The 27,444-nt window shown below is 37.9% G+C and overlaps 1 protein-coding gene across 2 annotated transcripts in view; it reads right to left on the bottom strand.

The window, feature by feature from the left end:
* Window positions 1–27,444, bottom strand: part of slc8a3 (solute carrier family 8 member 3) — a 167,997-nt gene that overhangs the window by 45,450 nt on the left and 95,103 nt on the right. For both annotated transcript variants that reach the window (XM_030127446.1, XM_030127448.1), the window contains exon 3: window positions 24,048–24,154. In XM_030127446.1, the coding sequence (XP_029983306.1) occupies window positions 24,048–24,154 (107 nt within the window). The remainder of the gene's footprint in view (window positions 1–24,047; window positions 24,155–27,444) is intronic.

The raw sequence follows: 27,444 nt of genomic DNA, 5'->3' as shown, positions 1-27,444 counted from the left end.
GTCCAGCTTGTATTTACAAGGCTGAAAATTATTACTGAACAAACAAGAACTCAAACTATGAATTATGAAAGAGCTGCAGCATCTGAAACCGACCACAATAAACATTTGAAAGAAAAACAGTGCCACAGTGCTTCAGTTTCAGCTTCAGAGATTGTCATGTCTTTTATGTATTGTGATTGTCTCTGTCAACTCACCATATATTTTTTATTAGTATGTTTTTATTTTTATCAGTTACTAAAAATTTCAGGCGACCCCATTTAAATCCCAGGCAACCCCATGTGGGGTCCTGACCCCAAGGTTGAAAAACACTGCCCTATATGCATGTCAAATGTTTTTTTAGGCAGAAGTCCAAGGCAAATTTCCCTGCATTGTAGGATAATCGAGTGAATATTGAATGTTAAATATTTAAGCATGGCATAAAAAGGGGGAAGTGGTGTTTGTGTTTCTTTTTGATTTTTCATCCACATACTGTGTCCATGCAGCAGAAGTAGCCCCTCTTTTAGTTACAGGGTTCTCATTTTGTCTTGGTTGGTTGGAGCCCTTGACTGACATCAGCAGACCAATTCTCAAATGACAATTAGTCTGAAACCTCTCATGTTCATGTTAGATTTTCAATGCCGCTACCAACCGGAGTAGACTGAAGTGACACTGGACACAATTGGTTAGACCTACAACCAATCACAGCAATGAGACACAGACAACACGAAACCCTAAACCCTAATGAAATGAAACAGAAAACAGTTCTTTCTCATCAACAAAAGCTTTCAGTGCAGTTGTTTGTTCTTTTAGAGAAAATCTACTGTCCGATTTGTTTAAATCTGACGCAATATTGGATTGAAAAGACCTTGCACATTGTTTAATGTAGTCCTACTTCATGGCTCTGTCCTTGAAGAAAGAGTAAAGACAAATCCAACACTAACTACAGTACAACACCACAGTAATCACAGCAGAGAAAATCAGCTCTGACCTCCACACTAAAGAGGAGGAGTTGTAACCACACACTGCAGTTCCACCATTGTCTTGATTCATGGAAAGTTGGGCAAACAGCGTACATAAAGATAAAGATGCATAATGAAAATATGCAAGGTTATAATCACAATCAGGCATAATTAAAGGGACTGTTCATGCAGTGCTTCCCACAATAGCTCTGCATCACTGAATTACAATTTAATTGCATGTTGATACAATCAATGCTGCTTTGACAGTTAGCTCAGTGTTACCGAAAGGGGGGAAAGCAGCATCCTCTATTTCTTGTCTGTAATGGAATGACACTGCAAAACAAGACAGATGCCTTTTAAAAGGAGTGAAACCTTCTCTTGCAAAATGATTGTGTACTTGAAAGCAACACCCATTATGAAATGTCGCCGAGGTTATAATCTATTTGAAAAACATTTTCTGACTGTTAATAACTTGAGCTCCTAACTTTTAAATGACTATTTTTTTTTCAATCAAGGGAAGTCCAGTAATGTAGAAAGTGCATTAACTCTTCATAACCTTCATTATCATGTCACACTCTGCCTCTGACATTCCTCCTTGTGACCCCAGAAAGAAGTAGAGCTTTAATGAAGTCAGGGCCTGCAAATGCATGAATAGCGACAGGCTCCCATTTGAATTAAATCTATTCATCCGTGCCAGTATGATTTCTCTGTGGTACTGAGGCAACCGAAGGCCCTCTGAGTCGTGACATTTGTGCTATGACTGGTGGAGCAGGCAGGGAGGTGAACACCCATCTGCCTACATCCCTGACCACCGACTCCAAACCCAGAGCAACACACAGCCTTCAGCTGCAGTAAGCAGGATAAGGAGTATCAAATATTACAATAACAGCCTCACACATGGAATTGTACTGCAGTTATATAAAGTTATTAAACACAGGCATTATCCTTGTATTAAATGTAGCTCTGCGTCACCAGTAAAAATGGAGTAAAATTTTAACACTTGTGATTTAAATATATTTCAACATTTCTAAATATTAGATATTGAATTTTACATACAGTGTTGTACTTAAATTACTGTACTACTTTTTTGTTGTTCTTGAATAGGCAATAGGTATTTGGAGTGCAAATTCAAGATGCCTGGAAGTTTATATTTAGTTGAGGTTACGAAAAGTCAGTGGTTTGGTTTAACTATGAATACATATATTGAGTCATTTTTATCACATCTTTGCGGTTTTTTTCCCATATTAAACTAACCCTTATGGTATTTTTCTATTTCTGGAATTTCCCCTTGTGGGACTAATAAAGGAATATCTTATCTTATCTTATCTTACCTTATCTTTCCGTAACTCTATCCAAATGTTTTTAAACACTGTGTACATATTTGCTGCCTGTTTCTGTTACACACATATAACTACAAAGACTGAGAAATGCATACGTGTAGTGATGCATCTTAGAAAAACATATGAATATTATAGAATATATATGAGATCACCAAGACAGAGAAAAGGATAAAAGACCATGAAAGCCTCTGGGACATTCTGAAGGTGTGTAATATAACATAAGATTATTTAAAAACATCCAAACAAAAATCCAGACAGTCGACCCAAGACAGTAGAAGATTTACTGAGTCCAAACAACAGTAATACTGACTGTACCTGCAGAAGCTATCAAATTCAGATTGTTTGTGTTTATGTTTTAATACTATACACATATTTCCTGCATATTTCAAACCATTCAAACCATAGTTTTTATTATGACTGGCAACATTTCAGTCCTCCTTATAACTTCGGTCAGAAAGTAACCATCTGACCTGATGATAAAAACACATTTTGTAGTTTGGAATAAAGGTGTTTCATTTACACTGATTCTGTTGCTCTTGTTATGCATGATGTGTACTTTTCTTTAGGTCTATATAAAACAGAAAGCAAATTAGTGTAACTTGAAATGATAGTATTGACAATACTTTATTCTGGGGACACATAAATAATAAAAATGACTTGCATATCTCAGACTGACTCAATCCTGCGAGTCACCTGTGACTCACTGTCCTTGGAGTGTATTTTATGATTACATAATAATCTTTACTTAAATCCACTTCATGGATGGGGAATAGCATCAATGTCACACCATTCTAATTTCAGAAGTCTCTTGACATATTAAGGTAATCCCTCTCAGACTTCAATAATAATTGTGTCATCTGTATTCAAAGGAAGCCTTCTGCACTTTGGAAATGAGCCGAAAATGAATACAGAGACTTTGCTGACAACAGCGAAGGGATTTAACAGATTTTAGACAGAGAGCAAACTGCTAACCCCCCACCAGGACTGACGCAAGTGCATACTGCAGGTGTGAAATGCACAACACATTCAGGTAAATGAGACGAAAGAAAAAAAGTACCGTACACCAGAGATTCTGTAATAGCTGCAGCTCATTGCATAAATGTCAAGATTTAGACAAAGCAACACAGTATTCAGAGCACTGAACTGTATTATGATCGCCAGTAATTGACGGCACATTTTCCACATGTCACAGATATTTGTTGTACACTAATTTGTGGTTGAGCCAAAAAAAGAAAACAAACAGAACTCTAGAGTAAACAAACTTAATTCTGTACCTACACCTCTGATTACATACACAAATGAGTGCAAAAATGTAATATATTTCTACAGCAATTTCATATCTGAGACTGAATTCAACTGAAATATTATTCAAAAAACACAATACAGACAGGCAATGATAACAGTAATTCATTTTTCTTAATGGTTTAAAACTTAATTTTATGGTTTTTGGATCTGTTTTGAGAAAATTGAGTCTACCCAGAGATCAGAGCAGACTTAAATACTTGTTTTAAGACATAATAAAAACATTCAGTCCCATAAAAATACTGTCATGAATAATAACTTGTGCCTGATATGGTTTTCCTTCCTAAAAAAAAGGTAATTTAAACTGTTAAAGTAACATCTCATGGCTTAAATAATCCAGAGTGTCTGAATGTTTTTTCCATTTATCTTTACTTCATAGGTTTAATGTCTGGATTTGAGGTGTCTGTTTCTATTTTGAAATACATTTTCAGTGTGTGTACACTGTATGTAGCACTTGTATACTAGCTAACAACTGGACCCAGAATATTTGTGATACCAAATACCCATAAGTCTGCTCTTTAAAGTAATATTTTAGGAGAGGATACAGAAAATTTTTCCTTCAATTGATGAATGTGAAAATAATGCCAGTGTCAAACCCTTCACAGAATCTGCACACAGAAACTCAAACTTCATTGTCAACGAACAAGAATAAAAAACATGTTTTTCAGTGGAGGGAGGCTTTAAGGCAGTGGTTCCCAACCTTTTCTGACTTGTGACCCCATTTTAACATCCCAAATTTGTGGCAACCTCAGACATTTAAAACTGAGACTTTTTTTTTTTTTTTGCTAAAATTAATTTGTTTTTGATCAAGTCAAAGTTTTCTACAATATGTTGCAAATAAACGTTAAAGCTATACCTACCGATGTGGCATTTCTCACAGCACTTAGTAAAAGTTTAAACATGAATAACATGCCTCCCTCCAAAGCCCCGCCCACTTACTGCTGCCTGAGCTCTGAGGCTCCTCCTCCTCCCTCCTCTCACCTGATGTGCGCAGAGGAAGCAGAGGCAGAGGTCCAGTCCGCTTCGGTGTGTCCGCGGACCCCTCCCTCAGTAATCAGACACATCATCCACCTGCCGTGGGCCCGCGGCCCCTGTTCCATCAGTAGACCCTGTATGTAAGGGTCTGGTCTGTGCAGACCCTTAGTGTCTTCACTGCACCACAGAGATGAAATGCCCAGGCCATTAGCACGCGCACTGTGAACGCGCGGCCTCTGTGAATTTTTCCGTGGACATTTGAGGTTTCGTAGTCCATACATTTATCATCCTACACTGTGTGACACCATGTACATGTATGTGTTTGAGTCCCACGGTCATAAAAGCTGAGTTTTATGCAGATCTGTTTGGTCCAGTACACCTGACTTCCAGACTTTTATCTCCATCCTTCATTCATCAGACTCCTGTTTGTTCCCCTTAGTTGTTGTTTCTGTTAATAAATCCATTTTTTCCCTTCCACATGTGCATTTGAGTTCTATCCATACACATCCTAGACAGGAGACTGTGGTCAGTGACAGGAGAAGCAGTGCGAGTGAAGTGTCAGATTCACATATCGGATGCGGGGACGGCGATAATGGATCGGATGCTGGACAGCCATAATGGATGATTGACAGGAGGCTCAGCCAGGTTTGGCCAATTATTTCATTCGGACCGACTAAAATGATTGGTCAGACTTTTATCAGAAATATATGAGAATTAAACATTTTTGAGTTTCAATACCTGGTGGATTTCTTTTACATTTTAGTTTGACACATGCTTATGAGGAGCATTTTAAGATGACAAAAAAAAAAAGTGTAAAAATGCCACATCATACGGTATAGCTTTAATTTTAGATGACATTTAGTCTATATAATGTATATTATTCTGGATGGAGGCAGAAAAGCCAGGTGTAGATTACTGCACAAAGTGAGAATTGGGTTTTCCTTGGTCAGGATATGTACAGTCAGTCCAGTTTCGATTTACAAGGCTGACAATTAATATTGAACAAACAAGAACTCAAACTATGAATTATGAAAGAGCTGCAGCATCTGAAACCGACCACAATGAACATTTGACAGATAAACAGTACCGCAGTGCTTCAGTTTCACAGTTTATCATGACTTTTTTGTATTGTGATTGTCTCTCTCAACTCACCATATATTTTTTATTAGTAAGTTGTTGTTTTTTTTTGTTTTAAATCAGTTACTAGAAATTTCAGGCGACCCCATTTGAATTCCAGGCGACCCCACGTGGGGTCCCGACCCCAAGGTTGAAAAACACTGCTTTAAGGGTTCAATACAAGCTGTCTTAAAGTTGTGTGGACTGGGATCAGAGTGTGTGCTGCACATCCAGCACATCTACACTGAAATGAGAAATGACAACATACAGAGATCTGCTCTTCACATTAATTAAATAAATGTCACATCTGCATTTTTGAGTTGCAGTTGTTTAACTTTCCAGACATCTTCAATGTCAATCCACTGTCACCCACCTAATTTTTTTTTGTTTTCCTACACCAAGCTGTGGTTACAAAACACTCTCTGAGGTCTTAGGGTCACGTCCCTGAATCGTCTGCCAACAGGTGGCGAGGCTGCTGCTCCTGCAGGGAGCGACAGCTGTTCTCCATCGCTCACTCACCAAGGTCTTACTGCTTCTGCTTTCAGTCGCTGAAACAAGGGCAAAGCTCAGCAAGCGTCTGGAAAACTAATGGTGAAATCACCAGGAGACGACTAAAACGACAATTTTGGCAGATTAGGAGCTCCTGTGTGTCATTAGCTGAGGTAATAATGGATTGCTTGTGGGACGTTCTATGCGTAATGATGCATATGATAAGTTATTACATCACGTGTTGTGTCATTTGATTCACAAACGTCACCTAATCAATAGTTCTTCAGATGAACATTTACTGTCTGTCCTTCTGCTTCTACTTGCCTAGACTGAACAAAAACACAATCCATATACATTTCTCTGGGGACATAGAGTAACAGATGTGACCTTACACGATGCTATTGTTATGGGATGTTTTACTGAACTTTAGCGTCTAAGTACCGTTTAAGTCCCACGTTATCAGGATGAGTTTAATATAATAAATAATTGAATTCATTTTAATATATGAGATATCTATTTAATATAATAGATATTCTGTATTCTCCAGATAAACAAGGTCAAAATGATGACAAAACCAAATATGTAGCTCTTTATTTGAATAGTCCCATTCAGAGTATTTCTAACACTTATTGAATCCTAACACCGGCTCACTTCAACACATATATCTTTTAATATTGTAAGGCTTAGGATCAGTCCCTGAGTTATTTTGGACTCATTAATGTAAAATCAGTGTGGAGATGATAAAATGGCTTTTCCACATCTAATGTTTGGAGTTTATTACAAGTGACTTCTTTAGTTTTAGTTTTACATTTCTTAGGTATTGTTTATTTATTATCAGCAGTTTTCCAAAATTTGAGCATAGATATAGGAATAATAATTATATATTCATTGGAAAACATAACATTTTATTGCAGGAGCACCCATCCATGTATCTGAGATACTTCTGCCAATAAAAAGTGTGGGAATAACCCCAAATTATGTGAAAATATGCAGCACAGTCAAATAACATAAAATCTTCTTAGGGGACTAATCCCAAATTCAACAATTATATGACAGCTCATCACTTCTGCAACACCTGAACCCCACAGAAACCTAGAGAAAGCCTTCAATCTATTTTAATTTCATGTGTAAAATTTTGGTTTAAATTACATATTCACTTTTTAACATAAAATGTATATACTCTGTAGATGGAACAAGCACATAAAGTGTTATATGCTGTACAGTGCAAAGACAATTAACTCTACCTGGATTAAAGTAAAATTGCCAAAACTAGCAGCAGCTTCACTTTGACCTACTGGCACCTCCACTGGGAGATCCCCCGTGCCATCTGTAATGGCTGGTGGGGCTGGTGATAAGGAAATGGAGTCTTTATCTCAGCCCAATTAGGCAGCTAATTGATTCAATACCAGTCATTTAGCGTTCCTGCAGCCCCAGGATTGAGTACTTCAGCCCTTTGAACAGACATGATGTCTCTGGAGGGGAACGACCAGGACCAGGCCACAGATTACAGCCCACCGAGTCTGTAGATTACAATCTGAATGTACAAACTCTAAATGTGGAAAAATTGCATTTTGGAATATTCTAAGAGAACTTAAAGTAAACGTACATCTAATGAAACAGTGCTTAGAGTTAAGAGCTCCAAAATAATATTTTTTTTACCTCAAATACCGCTCATGTAGTTTCATTCTACTAAATATTCTAAAACACTTAAGACCTCACCAAAAATCAAAAATTAAAAGACGTCCAAAAACTGAAAAATCGTTTGTGTATCATATTTTTGTTGCTTTATTTAATTCATTCATCTCCCTTTTAGTATGTGATAAGCCTGAGGTTCATCACTCCAGGAGCTACAACACAAACAATCTGCTCTAAATAATCTATAATGTCATATATAAAGGATCAAACCAGTGTTTCAATACTTCAACTACATTTTGCAGCCAATACTTGTTTAGTTTTTCATGCAGGACTTTTACTTATAATCATAGACTGAATATATTTGTGGGTGGAGGAACCATGACATCACCTATCAGTTTTTCTAATTTGTCTGCCTGTACTTTGCAATTTAGCCACAACCACTTTGGCTTTTGGAGATGGAAATGACCATATTTGGACAAAAGGTGTAGAGCCGAGGATGGGAGGGGGTCAGAGCTGTCCTTAAGGGGTCATAGGTGGGCTAATGCTAAACAATAACTTAATGCCTTGATAAAATCATCATCCAGCACTGTGGAACAAAGTCATTTTACCATTTTGTTAACCACATCTACAGTCAGTCTGCCTATTAGGGGGGAAAAAATGTTTTATTAAATGAGTAGACACTCAGAAAGTCTGACTTGGCAGGCAAGTGAGCTGTGATACAAACCTGTGAATCAAAGCCCAACCTGGCACACATCACTACATTGTATTTGACCTGAGATCTGATTAACGGAGCAATAATTTAAAGATGAACCACCACAACACTTACAGGTTCCAAATTAAATGAATGAGACTGGAAAGCCTCCTGGAAAGTGTCTGTCAGTGTATGACAGCTATAAGATACTTGGAGACTTGTATTAATGTGCTGCAATTACATATTAAAGGAGTGATATTTTGCTTTTTTTTTAAAGACAAAATTATGCATTTTAAAACATTTCCCTGTGGTCTACATAAACTTTAAATGCTATGTTTGGGTCTGAATTCTTTATTAATTCAACTCCACAGGTCCATCTTCAACAATATTTCTGAATAATGACACCAGAAAGGTTGTTTTGAGCGCTGGCCCTTTAAATGCAAATGAGCCACTTCACGCCACGCCCCCTCCAGGTTGTTGACTGTGCTGTTCTGTCCCATTTAGCTACTTGTGTTTGTTAATACAACCAACAACTGAACATTTTAAGTAATCGGCTCGAAGTTTGGACATATTTTCAGTATGGACTACAACCGCTGCTACTGACAAACAATTATGTCGTACTCGGAGAAATGTTTGTTGGAAGCCTTGACCTTATATGTGCAAATGTAGTGACGTAACTAGTTATAAAACATAACAAATCAAGAAGGAGTTGAAACGGGTTGTAGAAATCCGCTTGATTTTTGCCAAAATGGAAAAGATAGCTTTGCAGCACCTGAAGGTTCAAATTCAAACTTTATCCTCCTGAGACCCAGCAATTTATTTTTGTCCTCTGTAGTGGACAAGAGTTTCACAGCTTTATTTTTTTTAATGTCCACTGAAAAGATCATTATATGTATATATATACATATATATATATATATATATATATATATATATATATATATATATATATATATATATATATATATATATATATATATATATATATATATATATATATACACAGTACAGGCCAAAAGTTTGGACACACCTTCTCATTCTTTGCATTTTCTTTATTTTCATGACCATTTTCATTGTAGATTCTCACTGAAGGCATCAAAACTATGAATGAACACATGTGGAATTATGTACTTAACAAAAAAGTGTGAAATAACTGAAAACATCTCTTATATTCTAGTTTCTTCAAAGTAGCCACCCTTAGCTCTGATGACTGCCTTGCACACTCTCGCCATTCTCTTGATGAGCTTCAAGAGGTAGTCACCTGAAATGGTTTCCTAACAGTCTTGAAGAAGTTCCCAGAGATGCTTAGCACTTGTTGGCCCTTTTGCCTTCACTCTGCGGTCCAGCTCACCCCAAACCATCTCGATTGGGTTCAGGTCCGGTGACTGTGGAGGCCAGGTCATCTGGCGCAGCACTCCATCACTCTCCTTCTTGGTCAAATATCCCTCACACAGCCTGGAGGTGTGTTTGGGGTCATTGTCCTGTTGAAACATAAATGATGGTCCAACTAAACGCAAACCGGATGAAATGGCATGTCACTTCAGGATGCTGTGGTAGCCATGCTGATTCAGGTTGCCTTCAATCTTGAATAAATCCCCAACAGCGTCACCAGCAAAGCACCCCCACACCCCCACACCTCCCCCTCCATGCTTCACGGTGGGAACCAGGCATGTAGCATCCATCCGTTCACCTTTTCTACGTCACACAAAGACACGGCGGTTGGATCCAAAGATCTCAAATTTGGACTCACCAGACCAAAGCACAGATTTCCACTGGTCTAATGTCCATTCCTTGGCCCAAATAAATCTCTTCTGTTTGTTGCCTCTCCTTAGCAGTGGTTTCCTAGCAGCTATTTGACCATGAAGGCCTGATTCACGCAGTCTCCTCTTAACAGTTGTTGTAGAGATGTGTCTGCTGCTAGAGCTCTGTGTGGTATTCATCTAGTCTCTAATCTGAGCTGCTGTTAATTTGCGATTTCTGAGGCTGGTGACTCAGATGAACTTATCTTCAGCATCAGAGGTGACTCTTGGTCTTCCTTTCCTGGGGCGGTCCTCATGTGAGCCAGTTTCGTTGTAGCGCTTGATGGTTTTGGACTGCACTTGGGGACACATTCAAAGTTTTTGAAATTTTCTAGACTGACTGACCTTCATTTCTTAAAGTAATGATGGCCACTCGTTTGTCTTTACTTAGCTGATTGGTTCTCACCATAATATGTATTCTAACAGTTGTCCAATAGGGCTGTCAGCTGTGCATCAACCTGACTTCTGCACAACACAACTGATGGTCCCAACCCCATCAATAAGGCAAGAAATTCCACTAAGTAACCCTGACAAGGCACAGCTATGAAGTGAAAACCATTTCAGGTGACTACCTCTTGATGCTCATCAAGAGAATGCCAAGGGTGTGCAAGGCAGTCATCAGAGCTAAGGGTGGCTACTTTGAAGAAACAAGAATATAAGAGATGTTTCAGTTATTTCACACTTTTTTGTTAAGTACATAATTCCACATGTGTTCATTCATAGTTTTGATGCCTTCAGTGAGAATCTACAATGTAAATAGTCATGAAAATAAAGAAAATGCGAAGAATGAGAAGGTGTGTCCAAACTTTTGGCCTGTACTGTGTATATACATATATATATATATATATATATATATATATATACACATATATATATATATATATATATATATATATATATATATATATATATATATATATATATATATATATAAATAAATGGCGAAAATGTTTACTTACGGGGTCTCAGGAGGTAATGAACTGTTAGGGTCCCTAATTACATAAATAAATGTACCAAAGACTAATAAAAGTGGGTTTAGCAAAATATGACCCCATTAATTAAAGCTGGGCCAAAATAAGGGAAAAAAGCCTGAATTATAGTTCGAATTGTAAATGTAGATGTCCTGATACGACGCTGCTGTAGAAATGGAATACACTTTTCCAAGCTTAATATGTTTAGTGATTGGTAGTTACAGCTGTCAATCATGTATTATACCCTCCCACCACCACCACCGCCACCATAGAGTCAATTTTTTTTTTTACAGTCAGTCCATTTATTGTTTCCTCTCAGATCACTTGGATTAAAAAGATTAAAGGTTAACTTGCTTTATTATATAGAAATATGGAAATTCAGTCTGTATTTTGCCCATCCTATTACTCACACAGAACCAAGCATTAACATTAATACGTAGCACACATTAGGAGCAGTGAGCTGCCATTGAAGGGGCTCAGGGACCAACTCCAGATCTTCATCAGCACCGTGGTCAAGGGCACTGACAGGAGAATTAACCTGAATGTACCTATTTTTAATGGCGGGGGAAACTGGAGGACCCATAAGAATACAGTGGGGCATGGACAGAATGGGTAAATTCAACACAGAAAGGGAAAGGACTTTGCTAAATAATGCCATAAAAACTATCAAGCACTGCAGCTTTAAAAGAAATGAAGCCTGGTTGATTTACTTGTTCGTACATGACTTGGATCGCCTGTCTTCTCAAATGTTGTGAATATTTTTGGCACTCAGGTCATCTACAGCTATTCTTTATCCATAGGAAAAATCTTATTTTCACAGGTGGAAGTGGCATTTCATATCCTGTAGCGTTAATCCAACAGCACCTCCAGCTTTCTATTTCACTGTCCTGGTGAAGCAAATAACACTTTCTCTTGACAAGGAGTGAGAGATTCATCGGAGGTCAAACTCGGGTTGACTGCTAACAAAGGAATGATAAGCTTGACTTTTAAAGTAACACAAAGGGCAGGTTCATGAAACTCACTGAGTCACAGAGATTTATGCAGCCCATGACCCCGGCAATGGAAACGTAATGAGCTCTAAGTTCAGCCGTGGTATGCTCCTGTATCAAATGGAAAAAGGCAGACATTATTCATACACTGATGAGTTGAAGAGGACTGTGTAGGGCCTCATATGAAAGTGTTTACCACAGGTTTTATGTGGTTGTGATAGTAAACCAAGCCTTAGAGGGATGCTGCATTAACACTTAATCAATATTTAATACCATTATATTGTGGTTTTACATGTGAAGGTCACCACTCACATTTACTCTTGCATGCATACTGTAGTACGAGCAATCCTCTGTATTCATTACACATTCACACACATATCTTTCTTCAGGTGAAATGAAGATATGGCACAAAACCACTGTCAGATCATCTCAGCAGCAGCATCTGTTTGTTATAGTGGGTGATAGAGATTGAGTCATTAAATGCATCACACACAAATTTTGTAGTGCCTGTGACACACTGAGTAATACTGCTAAATTTGTACCACTTGAGGATTTTAACTATATGTATTGATCTCATTGTTGGAGTATGCTCACCCACTTCCATCACAAACAGTGAATAAAGATTTTTATATCTAAGCCTGTAAAGACACAATTTCTGAACCTGCTGCTCGCAGTTTACTCATCAAATATGTATCTACATCGACCTGATTTCCTATGTTGTTGAAATTGTGCATATAAAATATAAAATATAAAATATAAAATGTTACCAGTGTATGGTTCCGTGACTGTAATGATACATATAATCCCAGTATAATTTGTCATTTAATGATCCTTTCCTCAGGAATTTGCCACTATATATTAATCCTGTATGTTTTTTTTTTTTATTTGGACAATAAAAGCAGGATGGTTAGATGATGATGGTTAAGAAAAGACCATGGTTTGGTTTAAATATTAACAAATACATTAATATTATTAATTATTATTAATATTAACAAGTGGTTCCAGGCACAACAAACCCCGACCCTCACATGTGTTGTATCTTATTTTGGCATCGATCCAGCTGATGTCATCATGTCAATGTGTGTGTATGTGTGTGCTGATGTCAGCATATCAATTACCTCTATGTGCCAAGTTTGAAGTACATTAAAACAAAATTGATGTTTTTATAGACATATGAAATTTCGCCCATTCCAAGTAAATTAAGGGGGGGGGGTTAAAAGATCATAAAAAAACTGAATTTTGACATACTTTTCCCTAAATGTAACCACTTCTGTTCTGGATCACTGGCAATCTATAAACTCAATTTGGTATGAATTCAACCAATAGTTTTGCTGCTACAGACATTTGAAATTTCACCCATTATAAGTAAATGAAAAAAAAAAAAATTAAATTCATAAAAATTTGAACTTTAACCTACTTTTCCCAAAATACAATCCGATTATTCTTGGTCACTGGCAATTTATAAACCCAATTTGGTATGAATTCAACCAATAGTTTTGCTGCTAGTGTGTTAACAAAGAAAGAAAGAAAGAAAGAAAGAAACAAACAAACAAACAAACCGAACAAAAAACAATAGCCCCTACCTCCCCTTCGGGGGGCAGGGTAATTAATGCGTTACAATACATAGAGTGATTCTTTTATCACATCTTTGCTGTTCTAAGATTTTTTTCTGTATTGAACTAAGCCGTGGTATCGTTCCCTAAAACCAAGTGTTTCCATTGAGTACATATATAAACATAAAACATTTAATGCCGTTGTCAAAAGTACCAAATATGTTAAATTCAATTTGTTATACTCTTTGGGCAGAAAACACAATAAAGAGTAAATATTGTCTGTGAGCAATGTACTTTTATGTTAATAATGGACAATTAGCAATGTGGACATTCTGTTATAGCAGAATCAGAATACTTTGTTAATCCCAAGGGAAATTATTGAAAAGAACTAAACACAGATGAAGAAAGTAAGGAAAAAAAAGAGTTAAAAAATATAGGAAAAGGCAACAGCGAGTGAAACAGGCTACATGCTGGGTGATGCAAGCACACTGATTTCACAACATTCATAGGTTCAGTGTGTGAAATCTATATGAATATAGTCGCATAAAGGGAATAATACATGAAATATGACTAATGTTCAAGCCTATTCATTCATTACTATATAATTATACAAATATGCTAAATGTTGGGTTTTTCATCACCTTAGTATGAGCTGTTTATGTCTAGTTTGCAATGGTCTGAATGGACTTTCTGTTACTTTTTCCGTTTTATGGTGACATCCTTCCATTAAAGTGCATTACCTGCTGCCATACATGAATGTGTTAATATTGTTTTTGACTCAGAGACTTTGTTTATAAGATCATATGGGTCTTTGGTTTGCAGAAATTTCCAATGGAAGCTTCTATTCCAGTTAGGTTAGTAATATATAAGGCTTTTCTATGGTACAACATATCACCACTTCCGAAGGCTGTAAGCATCTGTAAGCTGGACAAAATCACTTCACCACGACTATTGGTTTCGATGATGATAATGAGCAGCACAGTACTTTAAATTTTAAGTGAGTGTCATATTGCATTTGAGGCTCTGACTGATTGAAGGTCAATTTAATTTTCTGCAAAGTACTTTTGGTCTACCCTCTATGACAACATTCACAACCCTGTTTAACACATTTTTACTGAACATGCAAATATTCTACAGCGCAGGCATCATCTTCTGCTGCAGATTCGGTAACGTCTAAAGTGGATGGTTCAAACTTCATCTGTTCTGACTGTAGTGCTAATAGAGGAGTTGCTCTGTCTTAGTTTTTCTTCATAAAATGACTCACAGCTTATTCTGAGCTAATGAATGTGTGTGTAAGATAGTGAGGACAGTGAGAAGAGCCCGGACGAGCTCAAACAATAGCATGTGAAGTGCCCTTAGATGCCATGAGAGCTCACTCTGTGCGAGGAGGGTGACGGGTGGCACATTTCCCCACACTAGGCATGATGTGAATGGAAAGTGGCAGGGTGGGAGATGGATTACTGCAGGGGGAGAGGTGTATTAATCCTACAGCCACGCATGCACAAACACACTGACACATGCAGGGACGCGCACATGACAATATAATACTTCCATCACATGCACGTTAATACACACTCTAATGCACAGAAAACTGACTTCAGCATTCAGTTTTATGCACACACGCACACACACACACACACACACACACACACACACACACACACTGCACCGTCCCAAACAACACAATGTTAACATCGCAGGACATGAATGATGACACTGCCACCGACTGCTTTGTAGCACACTTTTTGCAGTGTCATTTGAAGGTCTCATGTTTGCAAGCACACCCATCCCTTCCTCATATCCACAGTTTTTTTTACAGCAGCTCATTCTGTTCTCCATCTTTTTATTTCCCCAATCTCTCAACTTCATCATTCCTTCCACACTCTCATCACAATTCTAATTTTAATTTAAGGAAAGAGACTCTTCAATAAAGAATCAAAATCCTGGTATGACCAATGGACCCAACAATGGTCATATGTGAAAAATGTGTCACTATTTACACTAAAAGATAATAAAAGAGCCAAGAAATTGCACTTTGTAGCAAAGATAGTAAAGAAATACATAGTTTTGTGTTAAACTGCTCTATGGACTGCATCTTTCATTGCATGCGATACACGTCACCAACCCAAACTGGCCTTTACATTTGCAGATTACACTCTGATATTCCTGAATGATGTAAAAACGCATTAAAAGGAAGAAAATCACTGCAAGTCTGGTCAGGTTGGAGCAGCAGAAAAAGCGACTGTGGTGAGACACAGTTAAAATGACATAAATGCTGTGACCTCCAGGTATATCACTCTGATACAGATAGTTGTCGTGCAATTTACTTGACTTTCAATATTAACCTTTAAATTGGCAAACATGATACATGTAAATGATGGTATTATTCAAAGGTGATCTCACCAGTGACTGTTTACCAAAATAATATCCCATGGGGCACAACCAGAAGAGGCTAGACTTTGTCTATTCTTTTAAAGGTAAATATATAAAATGTGAAATTTGAGCATTTTTGTGTGATCTCATCAAATTTGTTTGGGAGTCTGTTTTTATGTGGAGTGGGGCTCAGCCTTAGAGTTAGGGTGTGGAGCATGGAAATCTGGGAGGGACTCAGAGTAGAGCGGCTGCTCCTCCACATCGAAAGGAGCCAGTTGAGGTGGTTCGGGCATCTAATGTGGATGCCTCCCTGGGGAGGTGTTTCGGGCATGTCCATCTGGGAGGAGACCTCAGGACCGACCCAGGACACAGTGGAGGGATAATATCTCTGGGCCGGCCTGGGAACGCCTCGGGATTCTCCTGGAGGAGCTGGTGGAAGTGGCTGGGAAGAGGGCTGTCTGGGCTCTGCTGAGGCTGCTGCCCCCATGACCCTGACCTGGATAAGCGGAGGAAGGTGGTACGGTGTGGTACGGTGTGTAAGAGTACTTAGTTACTTCCTGTACCTGTTATTTCTAAATAATTCATGGCAGTTTCTGAGATTTCAAAACCAGCAAATATGTTGCCTTTGTTTAAGTAGTTACCAAAGAGATGATTCATTATATAATAAGTCAAGTAACTTTCTTCCTTTTTTAGATCAGCCAAGATTAGCTCGCCAGTTTAAAACTGCTAATGGTAGCTAAAAGTTACCAGATTAGTCAGCCCATAGAATAGGCTGTACATAATTAGTGGACATAGGAATGGTTTCTGAACAGATGTTTTGAAGTCAGTATTTTGTGATTGGCATCACCGTGTCATTATTTTGGAGCTTCTGCAGAACTACAGAAGTCCAAGTGGTCTGGGGTAAACTACTGCTAAGAGCCCCTCTTAGTTGTGTTCAAGAAAGACATAATAAACCCCACTATATAATATAATCCAGTACAAGCAGTTCTAAACATGAATACATTTTTCTCCAGTGGTATTCCAATGGTACACTGAAATTGTCATCTTGAAGAATTAGAATACTAAAACGTACTCTAAATTAGAAAGATTTTTTACAACCTGGCAAGCTGTAAGTAGTTCTTATACAGCTCATAATTAGTAAAGTCTTTGCTCACATTTTCTTGATTATTTATATCTCGTAAACCTGGACCCTAATATCTGAAAGTATTTATTTTTTTAAAGGTTGTAAACATGTGATGGTCATGTCTCACTGTGGATGAAAAAATGCTTGTTACCACCTTAGGTTTTGTACTTAAATAAGCCAGAAATAATGCGCTGTAATAATTCATTGATTCCTATGAGGAGTACTTTTGTTTTTTCCTAACAGAGGTCAGAGGTCACAGTCAGACACAGGAAAACAACCTTGCAGACTGCCGGGCCTCGCTTGAGGACACTTAACTACTGCATTTGAGATCCTTGGTGACACTGGGACATGAACACTGACTCTGTGGTTCAAAGATCACCTCTCGCTGTGCCACTGTGTTTTAAATCCATACTGAATGATGTATACTGAATGGTCTGCTGTCTTCTGTTAAAAAAAAAAAAATGAAAAAAAAAAATCAGTATTTATGAGGTCCCATTGTCCTTGGGCTATCTACGCTTGAATCTAGGCCTGCTCTGAACCTAAACAAGGACACAGACAACTACAGTTTTGTTTTTGCCAACACTGTAATTTAAAAAAAAAAAAAAATTTAAAATGCACAGCTTAAAAAAACGATGTAATGGCTCTATAAGTAGCTTGTCTGGTAATTCTTGATACTACCAAGGTTAGGGATTTGATGAGAGCTATAAAAAAGCCAAATAAATACAGTTTGTTCTTATTTCATAACAGGTAGGCTCAAATGTACTGGCATCCAACCGTGTTCCTATTCAACAAAATTGAAAGCCAGTGATGTTTTTTTTAAACTCCTGCATTAAATTTGCTGCAAACATAATCAGCACCTTTTTTGTTGCAAGGAAGCATAATTCTCATGTAATACTCTATAATTTTTACCTCAATAACCTGTGACCATAATTGTTTGTAAGATTTAAATATCAATAATACATCATGAGGTTTTCTTTTTTTTATTATTCACATCTTTGCAGGATTTCTGTCTATTAAATTATGTCCTGGTATACAACTCTAACAAAGTGCTTTCAGTGTCTAAACCTATCCTTAAAAAGCCTGATGAGGCTGGTGAAAAAAAAATACAATGATATTGTAAATACAGTTTGTGAACATGTTAGTGGAATATGAAGAATTTATATTAGCGATCAATATTTTTGCCACTTTGACAGTAAATTATTTTGCTAATAAATCTCTTTTATTTCAGAATGTAATTTACAAGTGATAGGGATACACTTCACCCTTTTAACACCCAAAAAATTCAATTTTGGTGATACAGTATGTATGTTGTTGAATCAGACCAAATTTTCACTTTACAATAAAGCACAGTTTAGTTTAGAGAGAAGAATGTCAAACTGAATTCAAGTGAAAATGACTGGAAACAAGTCCAAAGGAACCAAAGGAAAACAAAAAAATGTCTCACAGCTTGAATAACAAATACAGTATGTTTGGCACAAACACCATCGTTGGCAGTCGACCTGTTCTGTTGTTTAGGTGAGAGGACGTGCTTGAGAAACCACTCATCTTCTTCAATTAACTTAATAAATCACACTAAAAATAATGCATCCCAAGCTGTTGAAAATGTTAATAGATTGTTAATAAAGGGATTTCCATCTGGATACCATGCTATCCTTTCCAGAATTAGATTAAGAGCACATTAAAACTGTCTTCCTAGATAATAAGATGAATCAATAAACTGTAGAAAAGTAGATTTTTTTTTACCGATAACCCCATAGCAAGGACACCGACAGCTACAGTTGGGATGTTTTTGCCAATATTATAATTTCCAAAAGGACTTTACTGTGTTTGCTTTGTTTCATCAATGTTTAACCTGCACAGCTACAAGTAGTGAGTTGTAATTTTTATTTCATACCAGTTAGGATCAAATATACTGGCATAATATGCTTCAGATTTAAATATCAGCCTTATGTAACACTAAAAAAATTGCTTTTATTTTATGCAGTTGAGTCATATTCATACTTCAGAATAAAACACATCCCAGCTTTCTTTGAAGAGAATCTGTCAAACTGAATCCAAGTGAACATGAAGGGAAAACACTCCACATGAACCAAAGCAAAACAATAAACGTCCCAGCACTTGAATAAAATGCTACAAATATGCCTGGCACAGATATCTAAGCACAACAAAATTATCAAAATAAAACGCGGTTCTGTCCTGCACAAACTTGGAAGTGACTGTTATTGTGACTGGGCTGTGTTGTTGTGGTTGTTGTTGTTGTTGTTGTTGAGGCAGCAGTAGTGGAGTGGCTTTCCTGGCCACCTCAACAGAGGTGCTAATGGTATTGACCATTTCAGTATAAGTTAGGGAAGGGCATTGCTTGAGCTGGCAGTAAACAACTCCAGACTGACAGGTCAGGGTGACTGTTGGCTTGATTGCTTTCATTACTCACACACTGTCCAAAGTCAGACCTAACAGCTTAGGACTCACCAACATCTGCCAGCTTCTTTATCAGCATCTGAGTGTATGAACAAATCTACTGTGTGGTGTCTTAAAATAATGGCTGCTGTACAACATAAAAAAAGATCACAGCCTTGAAAGACGCTCTGGTATTTGTTTTTGTGTTCTTAGTTTGATCTTCTGTAATTGAGAGATAATTTGTAAAACAATATGAGTTAAGGAAAGTTTTTCTGTTTTCTTTCTTTCTTTTTTTTTTTGCAGCAAAGCACAGTTAGTGGAAATGCTGCCAGGAAAATGGAGCAAGGCTGTTGCATATGAAAAAAAAAAGGGAAACAAAACAAAGGCTCTCATAGAATATTCATCAATTCTGCTCCTTCACTCGGGCTTTAATAAGGAGACAAACAAACCCAATCAGCCCCACATCAGCGGTTATGAACAACAGTATAATCGCCACATTATATATGAAAAGTGAGAAATTATCATATCATTCACATCGCTAAATCCTGCAGCACCTACTGTAGCAACGGGAGAATATATGTAACCTCTTAGCTAAACACTGCCCTGTGTTTTCTCTAATTTGAAATCAAACTGATTTCATCAGCACGAACGCATTCATAAAATATGACCCTGCATAGGGAATAATACAGAAACGCTTTTTCATTACCTCCTCATCATATACAGATCAAACATTTATTACCCCTGATCAAACATTCATTACCTCCTGCATTAAAAAAAAAAGTAAGTAGGTGTAACTCGTATTACTCATTGTCAACATTGGATTTCATTAGTGGCACGGTTGTGTTGTCATCTGTAATGAGCAATATTCTAATCAGTTTGTGTTCAAGTGGTAAAATGAGGTCAGAGGCATATAAGATCCTCATATTTAACCCTTTACATTTCTGGTATCTCAACATCTATACGTACAAAAGCACCGAAACAGAAACACATTCAAGGGTTCACTTTCCTTCCTTTGTCAGGGTATGACCCTAACAAAGCAGCAGTACTGATCTGTTCAGACTAAACCTGGCCATTGGCATGCATCTTCCTTGGCTCTACCTGTCGTTACTTATATTCGTCCGACTGTTGGTCTGAGCAGAAATCTCTCCCTTCTTTTACCTCCTCTACATCTGTTCTGTCGTGACTCCTGGTCAGTGCACAGAACTCAACAATCCTACTGCAGGAACCGCGATAGCTGCAAGATATAAGGGACCCTCAGATGAATATGTATTTGTCTGCAATGTGTGTTTTTTTATTTATTTATTCCTTTTATTGACCTAAAATATTTTGACAAGGAGAGTCTTCTTAGAATCCAGAGTCTAGTGTTGAATATGTGGAGTTTACATGTTCTCTGTCTACATGGGTTCTCTCTCTGGGTGCTTCCTCCCACCGTTCAAAGACATGCACCTTAACATGTTAATTATCTCTCTAAATCGCCCGTAGGTGTGAATGTGAGTGTGAACGGAATCATCTGTACATGTCAGCCCTTTGATGAACTGGCGGGACTGGTAGACAGGATTGGTCCCTGCACCATTGAAATTTTCCTGAGGCTTTTAAAAGGAATGAATGAATTTAAGATGAATAGCAGGTTAATAGTAAGGCTGCATTTATTGTTAGGGAAGTGTGTGTGCATGTGCATTTGGGGGTGACATTTTACATTTCTGTTGAATAACAATTTAACCCTGAACTTTTTTTGTGGCGACTTCCAACTGATTTCTTTTTTTCAACATTCAACCTTTCCTCAGTGATTTATGACTATTTATTAGAATATTATCCTTTGTGGATTAAAATTTTTAGTGAAAATTTGGTATTTTCCTATATTTAATTTACTGACCTTGTAGATGTAGAGGAAATTCAAAGGTTATTATATCACAACAGAGGAAACTGAGGAAATAGAGACTTTTTCTGCAAAACATATCATGAAGTGACATAAAAACAAGCATCTATGACCATTGTATTTGTGGGTGTTATTAGTGACTCAGTGTTTCCATTTTCACAACAGAGCATCTGAACTTGCAAATGGGTCATATCTGATACCAGTGAAAAGCTGAGACACTGCATTTTGGTTGAATTATTTGAATATAGTGATTGGATTAGTGGATCTAAAGTTATTAAATATTCAGGACAGTAGATGCTTTTCGTCATGGGCAGATGGTTGGGTCAAATCAGTGAGTAGTTATGATGTCAGTCATTAACATGTGACCTCCACCCAAACTAAAACAAAAATATAACTACTACTTTTTTACACTAAAACAAGGAGAAAATTATTTGTTGCCTTTGTTTGTAGGTTATTATGATGGTATTTTACTGGTCTTATCCACTACATCACAAATGTTCTGTATGAGGAACCTGAACTAAAATGATTTTAACACCAAAAAAATAAAATAAAACAAAACAAAAATCAAAATGGCTAACCAAGCAGTCGATGAACCACAAGTATATCGTTTAACTATTCAAACACTTTAAGCACTTTCCTTCACTTTACTCAGACTTTACTTTTAACATGTAGTGTTCCAGGAGAAACAGTGCCATAAACATTAGATTTGTGTTTCTAAAAAATAATATGTTAATCTCCCCCTATCCTCACTGTCACCACAAATAAAAATTATTCATCTGAAAAGGTGACGATGCTTATAAATTTACCATCGACTGAGTGTTCATGCACATCCCTTGTATTTACACTTTTTTTTTTTTTTCATTTTAGACATTTCCCTCAGCTCCTACATAGATACATCAACAATGAAAGAAGAAGTGGAATAAGTTTAAACTCAGAGTTCACTGAAGTGACAAACTGCGTGACAGACAGCTTGCTGTTTATCTTCCTGTATGTGTGGGTAAAACCTTCACCAACAAAGAAAAAGATGAAAAAACAAGAATCAAAAAGCAGCGGAGGAGTGTTTGGGATGATGCAGCCGTCACTCATGAAGACCTGCATCATAACTGCTCTTCATCATGACTCTTACTCTGAGAACAGAGCCGGCGCTACTGAGACGGCGCTGCCAGACCCAATAACGTAAACATAATGAGCTGTAGTGTTTGGAGGCAACAGCCAAGTGTTAGATTCTGCACCCTCCGCACCAGCTTGTGAGCTTCTCCCATCCACTGGCCTTGAGCATGGTTAGATAACACTGCATTAGATAACAGTGTGCAGATCTTAAGAAAACGCCTGTTGGCTTCTTTCAGCAGACATTACTAACAACAAGCTTCAACAACCAAAAAAAACCGACAAAACTTATGATGAAAACTTACTCTGATTTGAATTCTATCACGTCTTATGCTTGTCTGTATTTACCTGGCTGCGAAAGGCATGCATGTTGTGCAGAGGAATCCAATTCAAGGAGTAACATGCCCTCTGCCACAGTCACTACACAAACCCTCACCTCAATATGAGCTGCATATGTGACACAGTCAGGAAAAAGAGCTCTGGTAGTAAATGCAAGAAGTACTGCCAGTTAGTAATAGCAGGAATATGAATTAATAATGTTATTTCATAAACAGCAATTTGCTTCCATTTTTTCACCAAACAGGAGCATATGCTGAAATATAGCTATGGCTCTGTGTTTTAGTGAAATCTGAAAAAAATGCGTACTGGTTTCTATGGTTCTTACAATAAATAACTTGCTCTGATTTTACATTTTTCCATCTTATATCTGCCTATTTTTACTTGGCTGGGTAAGGCAGACGGTTGTGCAGGGGAATCCAATTTAGTAACTCTATACCTCAATATAAGCTACATATGATAGAAAAAAAAAGCTCTGATGTACTCATGAATTGCTGTCTTGTGGCTTGCGCTGTGTAAGAGCGAAAAAACAAAAGTCAATAATGCTATTTTATCAACAGCAATTTGCTTTCATTTTTCACAGAAACAGGAGCATATATTTAAAAATAGCTACTAGACTCTGCATTTAGGTAAAACGTGTCTTCTCATAATAATGGCTACTTGCTCTGTTGAGATTGTAAGCGATCGCAGCTCTCCTAGACTCCCTGTTCGGTTTTTATGCAGATGACAACGCTGTCTGGGGAGCCTGTCATTATGATGTAGATGGTGCATTTGCGCTTTGATTTTTGCAGGCATATTTTTTTTTGCTTAATAAAAAAAAAGCATGATTGTGAGATGCAGGGTTTGTGGGTGCACAGGGGTGAAAAGTGTCATTTAAACGAATGTTCAGGTAAAGGGACGGTACAGAGAAGAGACAGAGGGGTCTTCAGAGAGTCAGAGGCTAGTAAAGGTGAGAGAAAAGACACCGACAAAGTGTGAGAGTGAGAGACAAAGTGAAAAAAGTGACAAAAGAGAAAGAAATAGATTTAGTACTGCACCTTTCTGCAGACTCATGTCTACCATGCGTGGCTCGGCCAGCTCCAGGAAGAAGTTCTTGTTTTTCTCATACTCCTCATCGTCAATAATTTTCACGTGAACAAATTTGCTGCAAGAAGGAGAGGAAAAAGGAAGGAGCGTGACAGGAAAGAAACAGAAGGAGGGAGAAAGAAGAAGAAGAAGAGAAAGGTTAATTTGTGATGGAGGGACACAGGAAGTGCACTGTAAGTAGGATTAATAATCAGCATGGAAGAAAGGTTAGAAGGTGAAAGGTCAGCTTGCTCTGTCTGTCACCAGCTGGACATGACACACTCACATGTTCGAGGGAGCTCATTGGCTGCCACGAGTGTCATGACAACCATATTTATCACAGGGTCTGATATAAATGGAGCAGAGGGTGCAAAACACTCCAGAGCAGGGCGGATAAAAGAACACAATGAACTGAAAACAGCAGCATGTAATCAATCAGGTTGTAAAATGTGTAAACGGACATTTCACAAGGGCAAAAAGGTGAGTGAACGATAAATGAAAGAAACTGTCGCTATCTAAATCGATTTTTATGGCTCGATGTTTCAGTCAGAACACTTTCAATGAGACGGCTGGCTGGACACTAGGAGGACTCCCCCCCGCCTCTTCAGGCAGATAAGAGGGAAGCAGCTTATTGGTGAGTTTATTGCTCCAGTTTGAGTAGAACACCCCTTTAATGAAGTGAAATGTCTTGAGGGGTGAGGCTCTTTCTCTGAAAAAGAGCTGCATGTGACATCATCACACAGAAACAGCTCAATATGGCACCTCAGCCCCAGCGGCGTTCTCGCCACTGATCGCCCTAATTGATCTTTTTAAAGAGTTATTGACGAGTTCAGGCAGTTAAGTGGTCAGTAGGTACCCAGATGTCTGTGCGCCTCTCCATATCACAGCAGCAACTCCTCGAGGAATAGCTTTTTTGAACTGAATTGGATTCACACAAACGCCTCATCACACCGCCTGTAAATCATGTGCACGTCATGCTGCCTGCTACTATCCAGGAAAATAATGAAAACAAACCGACAATGCTTGAGACAAGACATGACACTCGCTGCATCCGCTTTCTTAGGCCTCAGAAAGCATTCTCTGCAAGCGGCAGACAAGTCAACAATAGTCGACAGCAGCGCAGCTAGCCCTGAAATAGGGATGACATACTTTATTATGTGTCTGACATCTCATGGGAAGATGCTTTTCCTCTTCATCCAACCAAAAATACAATTTTTCCGCATGTTATTTAGGGAGAGAGCAGTATTTGGAAAGCAGGGGTTGAGCTAATAAGATAAGTGGCATGGCAGTATTCATTATGGATAGCTGCTCATGTATCATGTATCGAGTCAAAAAGCAGCTCGTTCCCCGACATCCTGCTGATGTACTTCCAGCACCGTGACATATAGCGCGGCTTGTGTCAGTCAAAGCTCTCACATACACAGCTGTGCACTTTATCTCAAACACACTCAGATATTTGTGCAGACAGATACATGCTGCACACGCTATGTATATAAAACTATTAATCCAAGCTTCTCCGGAGAATTAAAATGCATTTCTATTTCTGCTGTAACGCAAAGCTAAATCCCTTTCTCTGGCTGGTGTATATGCTCTTCTGGATGTGAACCTCACTCGCCAAGGGGGGAGTCTACTATCTGGATCCTGTTAGCACACTACACGCAGCAGAACAATCCATCTCTTTTTCTTCTTTCCACATCCCACTGGCAGGGCTTTCCTCAGATTGCTAAGCGAGATGTCTGCAGTGCCTCTGCCTGGAAAAGCACCTCGCTTTTAATCAGGAATGAGAAGAGGAAGCACTGGAGTCGAGTGGACGAGTGGGATCTGGCAAACCGATACGAGGCAGTTTGCCTGACATGGATGACAGTCCACAGAAACCTCTAATGTGCCCTCACACATTTGTGACTCTGCAAACATGCAAAAGTACAAAACAGCTACATATTTAATGACTGGATTGACCTAGAAGGCCCTGGGACAAAAATGAGCTCCTGTGTGTAATGTTTTTCTGTGTAATACTACTTGAACCCCCCTTTTTTGTGGTAATTGTTTGTCCGATACCGTTTCTGAGCATCCTGGGGCCTTTATCATGTCAATTAGGAGTTTAAGGGTACATAGAAGTCAGGGTCATGGTTTTGAAAACGTTATTTTTTACATCCAGAAAAAAGCAAGTGAAAGCCCTCAGTGCAAATGGCTTGTTTTCTTTCCATTTATGTTGTAGAGACAGCGGTTCAAGTTAGACTTTGTTGTTGTATAGTCTCCTCTGAGGTATTTGGTTCTGGTATAATGCTACCGGTGAACATATATTTACATAAGGCTGTTAAAAACACAAGGCAATAGGTCATAAATAAAATGAAATTACATATCCGATGTTATGAAAGTAGATAAAATATATAGAAATAGTTGTGCATTAGGAGGAGTGTCTAATTTATTTAGTGTTAATGGCACCCCTGTGACCCTCATGAGGACTAAGTGGTTCAGGAAATGAATGAATATTTCAAGTGTACAGCCCTGTTGGCCACACCTCCTAAATTATATCACCCTTTCACCTGATGTGCCTCTTTCTCTTCAGACGGCTTCAAATCAACAGATAACTAAGGACAATGAAAGCACCTGTAGTAAAAGTAAATCTTAAACAGGACTTCATAACATTACGTTGTACTTTATATTGAGATCCCATGGCTGTTAGATATGTTTGTCTTCTGCAGTTTCCTCTGAGTTTAAACATTTCATACCTGAATAAAGATAGAGCATGAATTAAATGAGCAAGTCTAGTTTATCATTGCTTAACAAATAACTTTCATTATTTACCTGAAATCACATATATCATGGCTGAGTATTTTATATTTGGTTATCATACTGAAAAAAAAATCATCCATCTATCTACTTATCCTGACTGAAAAAAATCAACCATTAAAGTGGCCTTTGTGCACACCACAATAAATATTCTTTTTTTTTTTTTTTTAAACCAGATCCACTGCACCAAATGAAAACACCAACAGAAGTATCATTTTTTCAACTAGGCTGAAGGTGATTGACAGAATCATGCATGTTTTCTATGTGCTGTGTCATAGCACCACTGACTCAGTCAAATGCACATAATCTTGAACTAAACTTAGTACGACACATGACTAACTTACAAATAACTATGTTTAGCTATAACATCACATTTAAAAAAAACTGCTTGGCCTGAGTGGTAATGTCTGTACTATGGTGGTTCTGAATGAATAATCCAACCATTATACTCTTAAAATCAAATGCTGTTGATTTTTTTGTCTTACATATAGGCAGACACAATTATAATTAAATTAGCTTAAAGCAGCTGCACAGTAATCCTAGAGCTTTTGGACACATGGAGTTCTGGAAATGCCAGGT

The sequence above is a fragment of the Sphaeramia orbicularis genome, chromosome 22 (assembly GCF_902148855.1).
Source record: "Sphaeramia orbicularis chromosome 22, fSphaOr1.1, whole genome shotgun sequence".
Classification (NCBI taxonomy): Eukaryota; Metazoa; Chordata; class Actinopteri; order Kurtiformes; family Apogonidae; genus Sphaeramia; species Sphaeramia orbicularis.
Note: the sequence above shows the minus strand (reverse complement) of the source record. Positions and strands in the feature narration are given on the sequence as shown.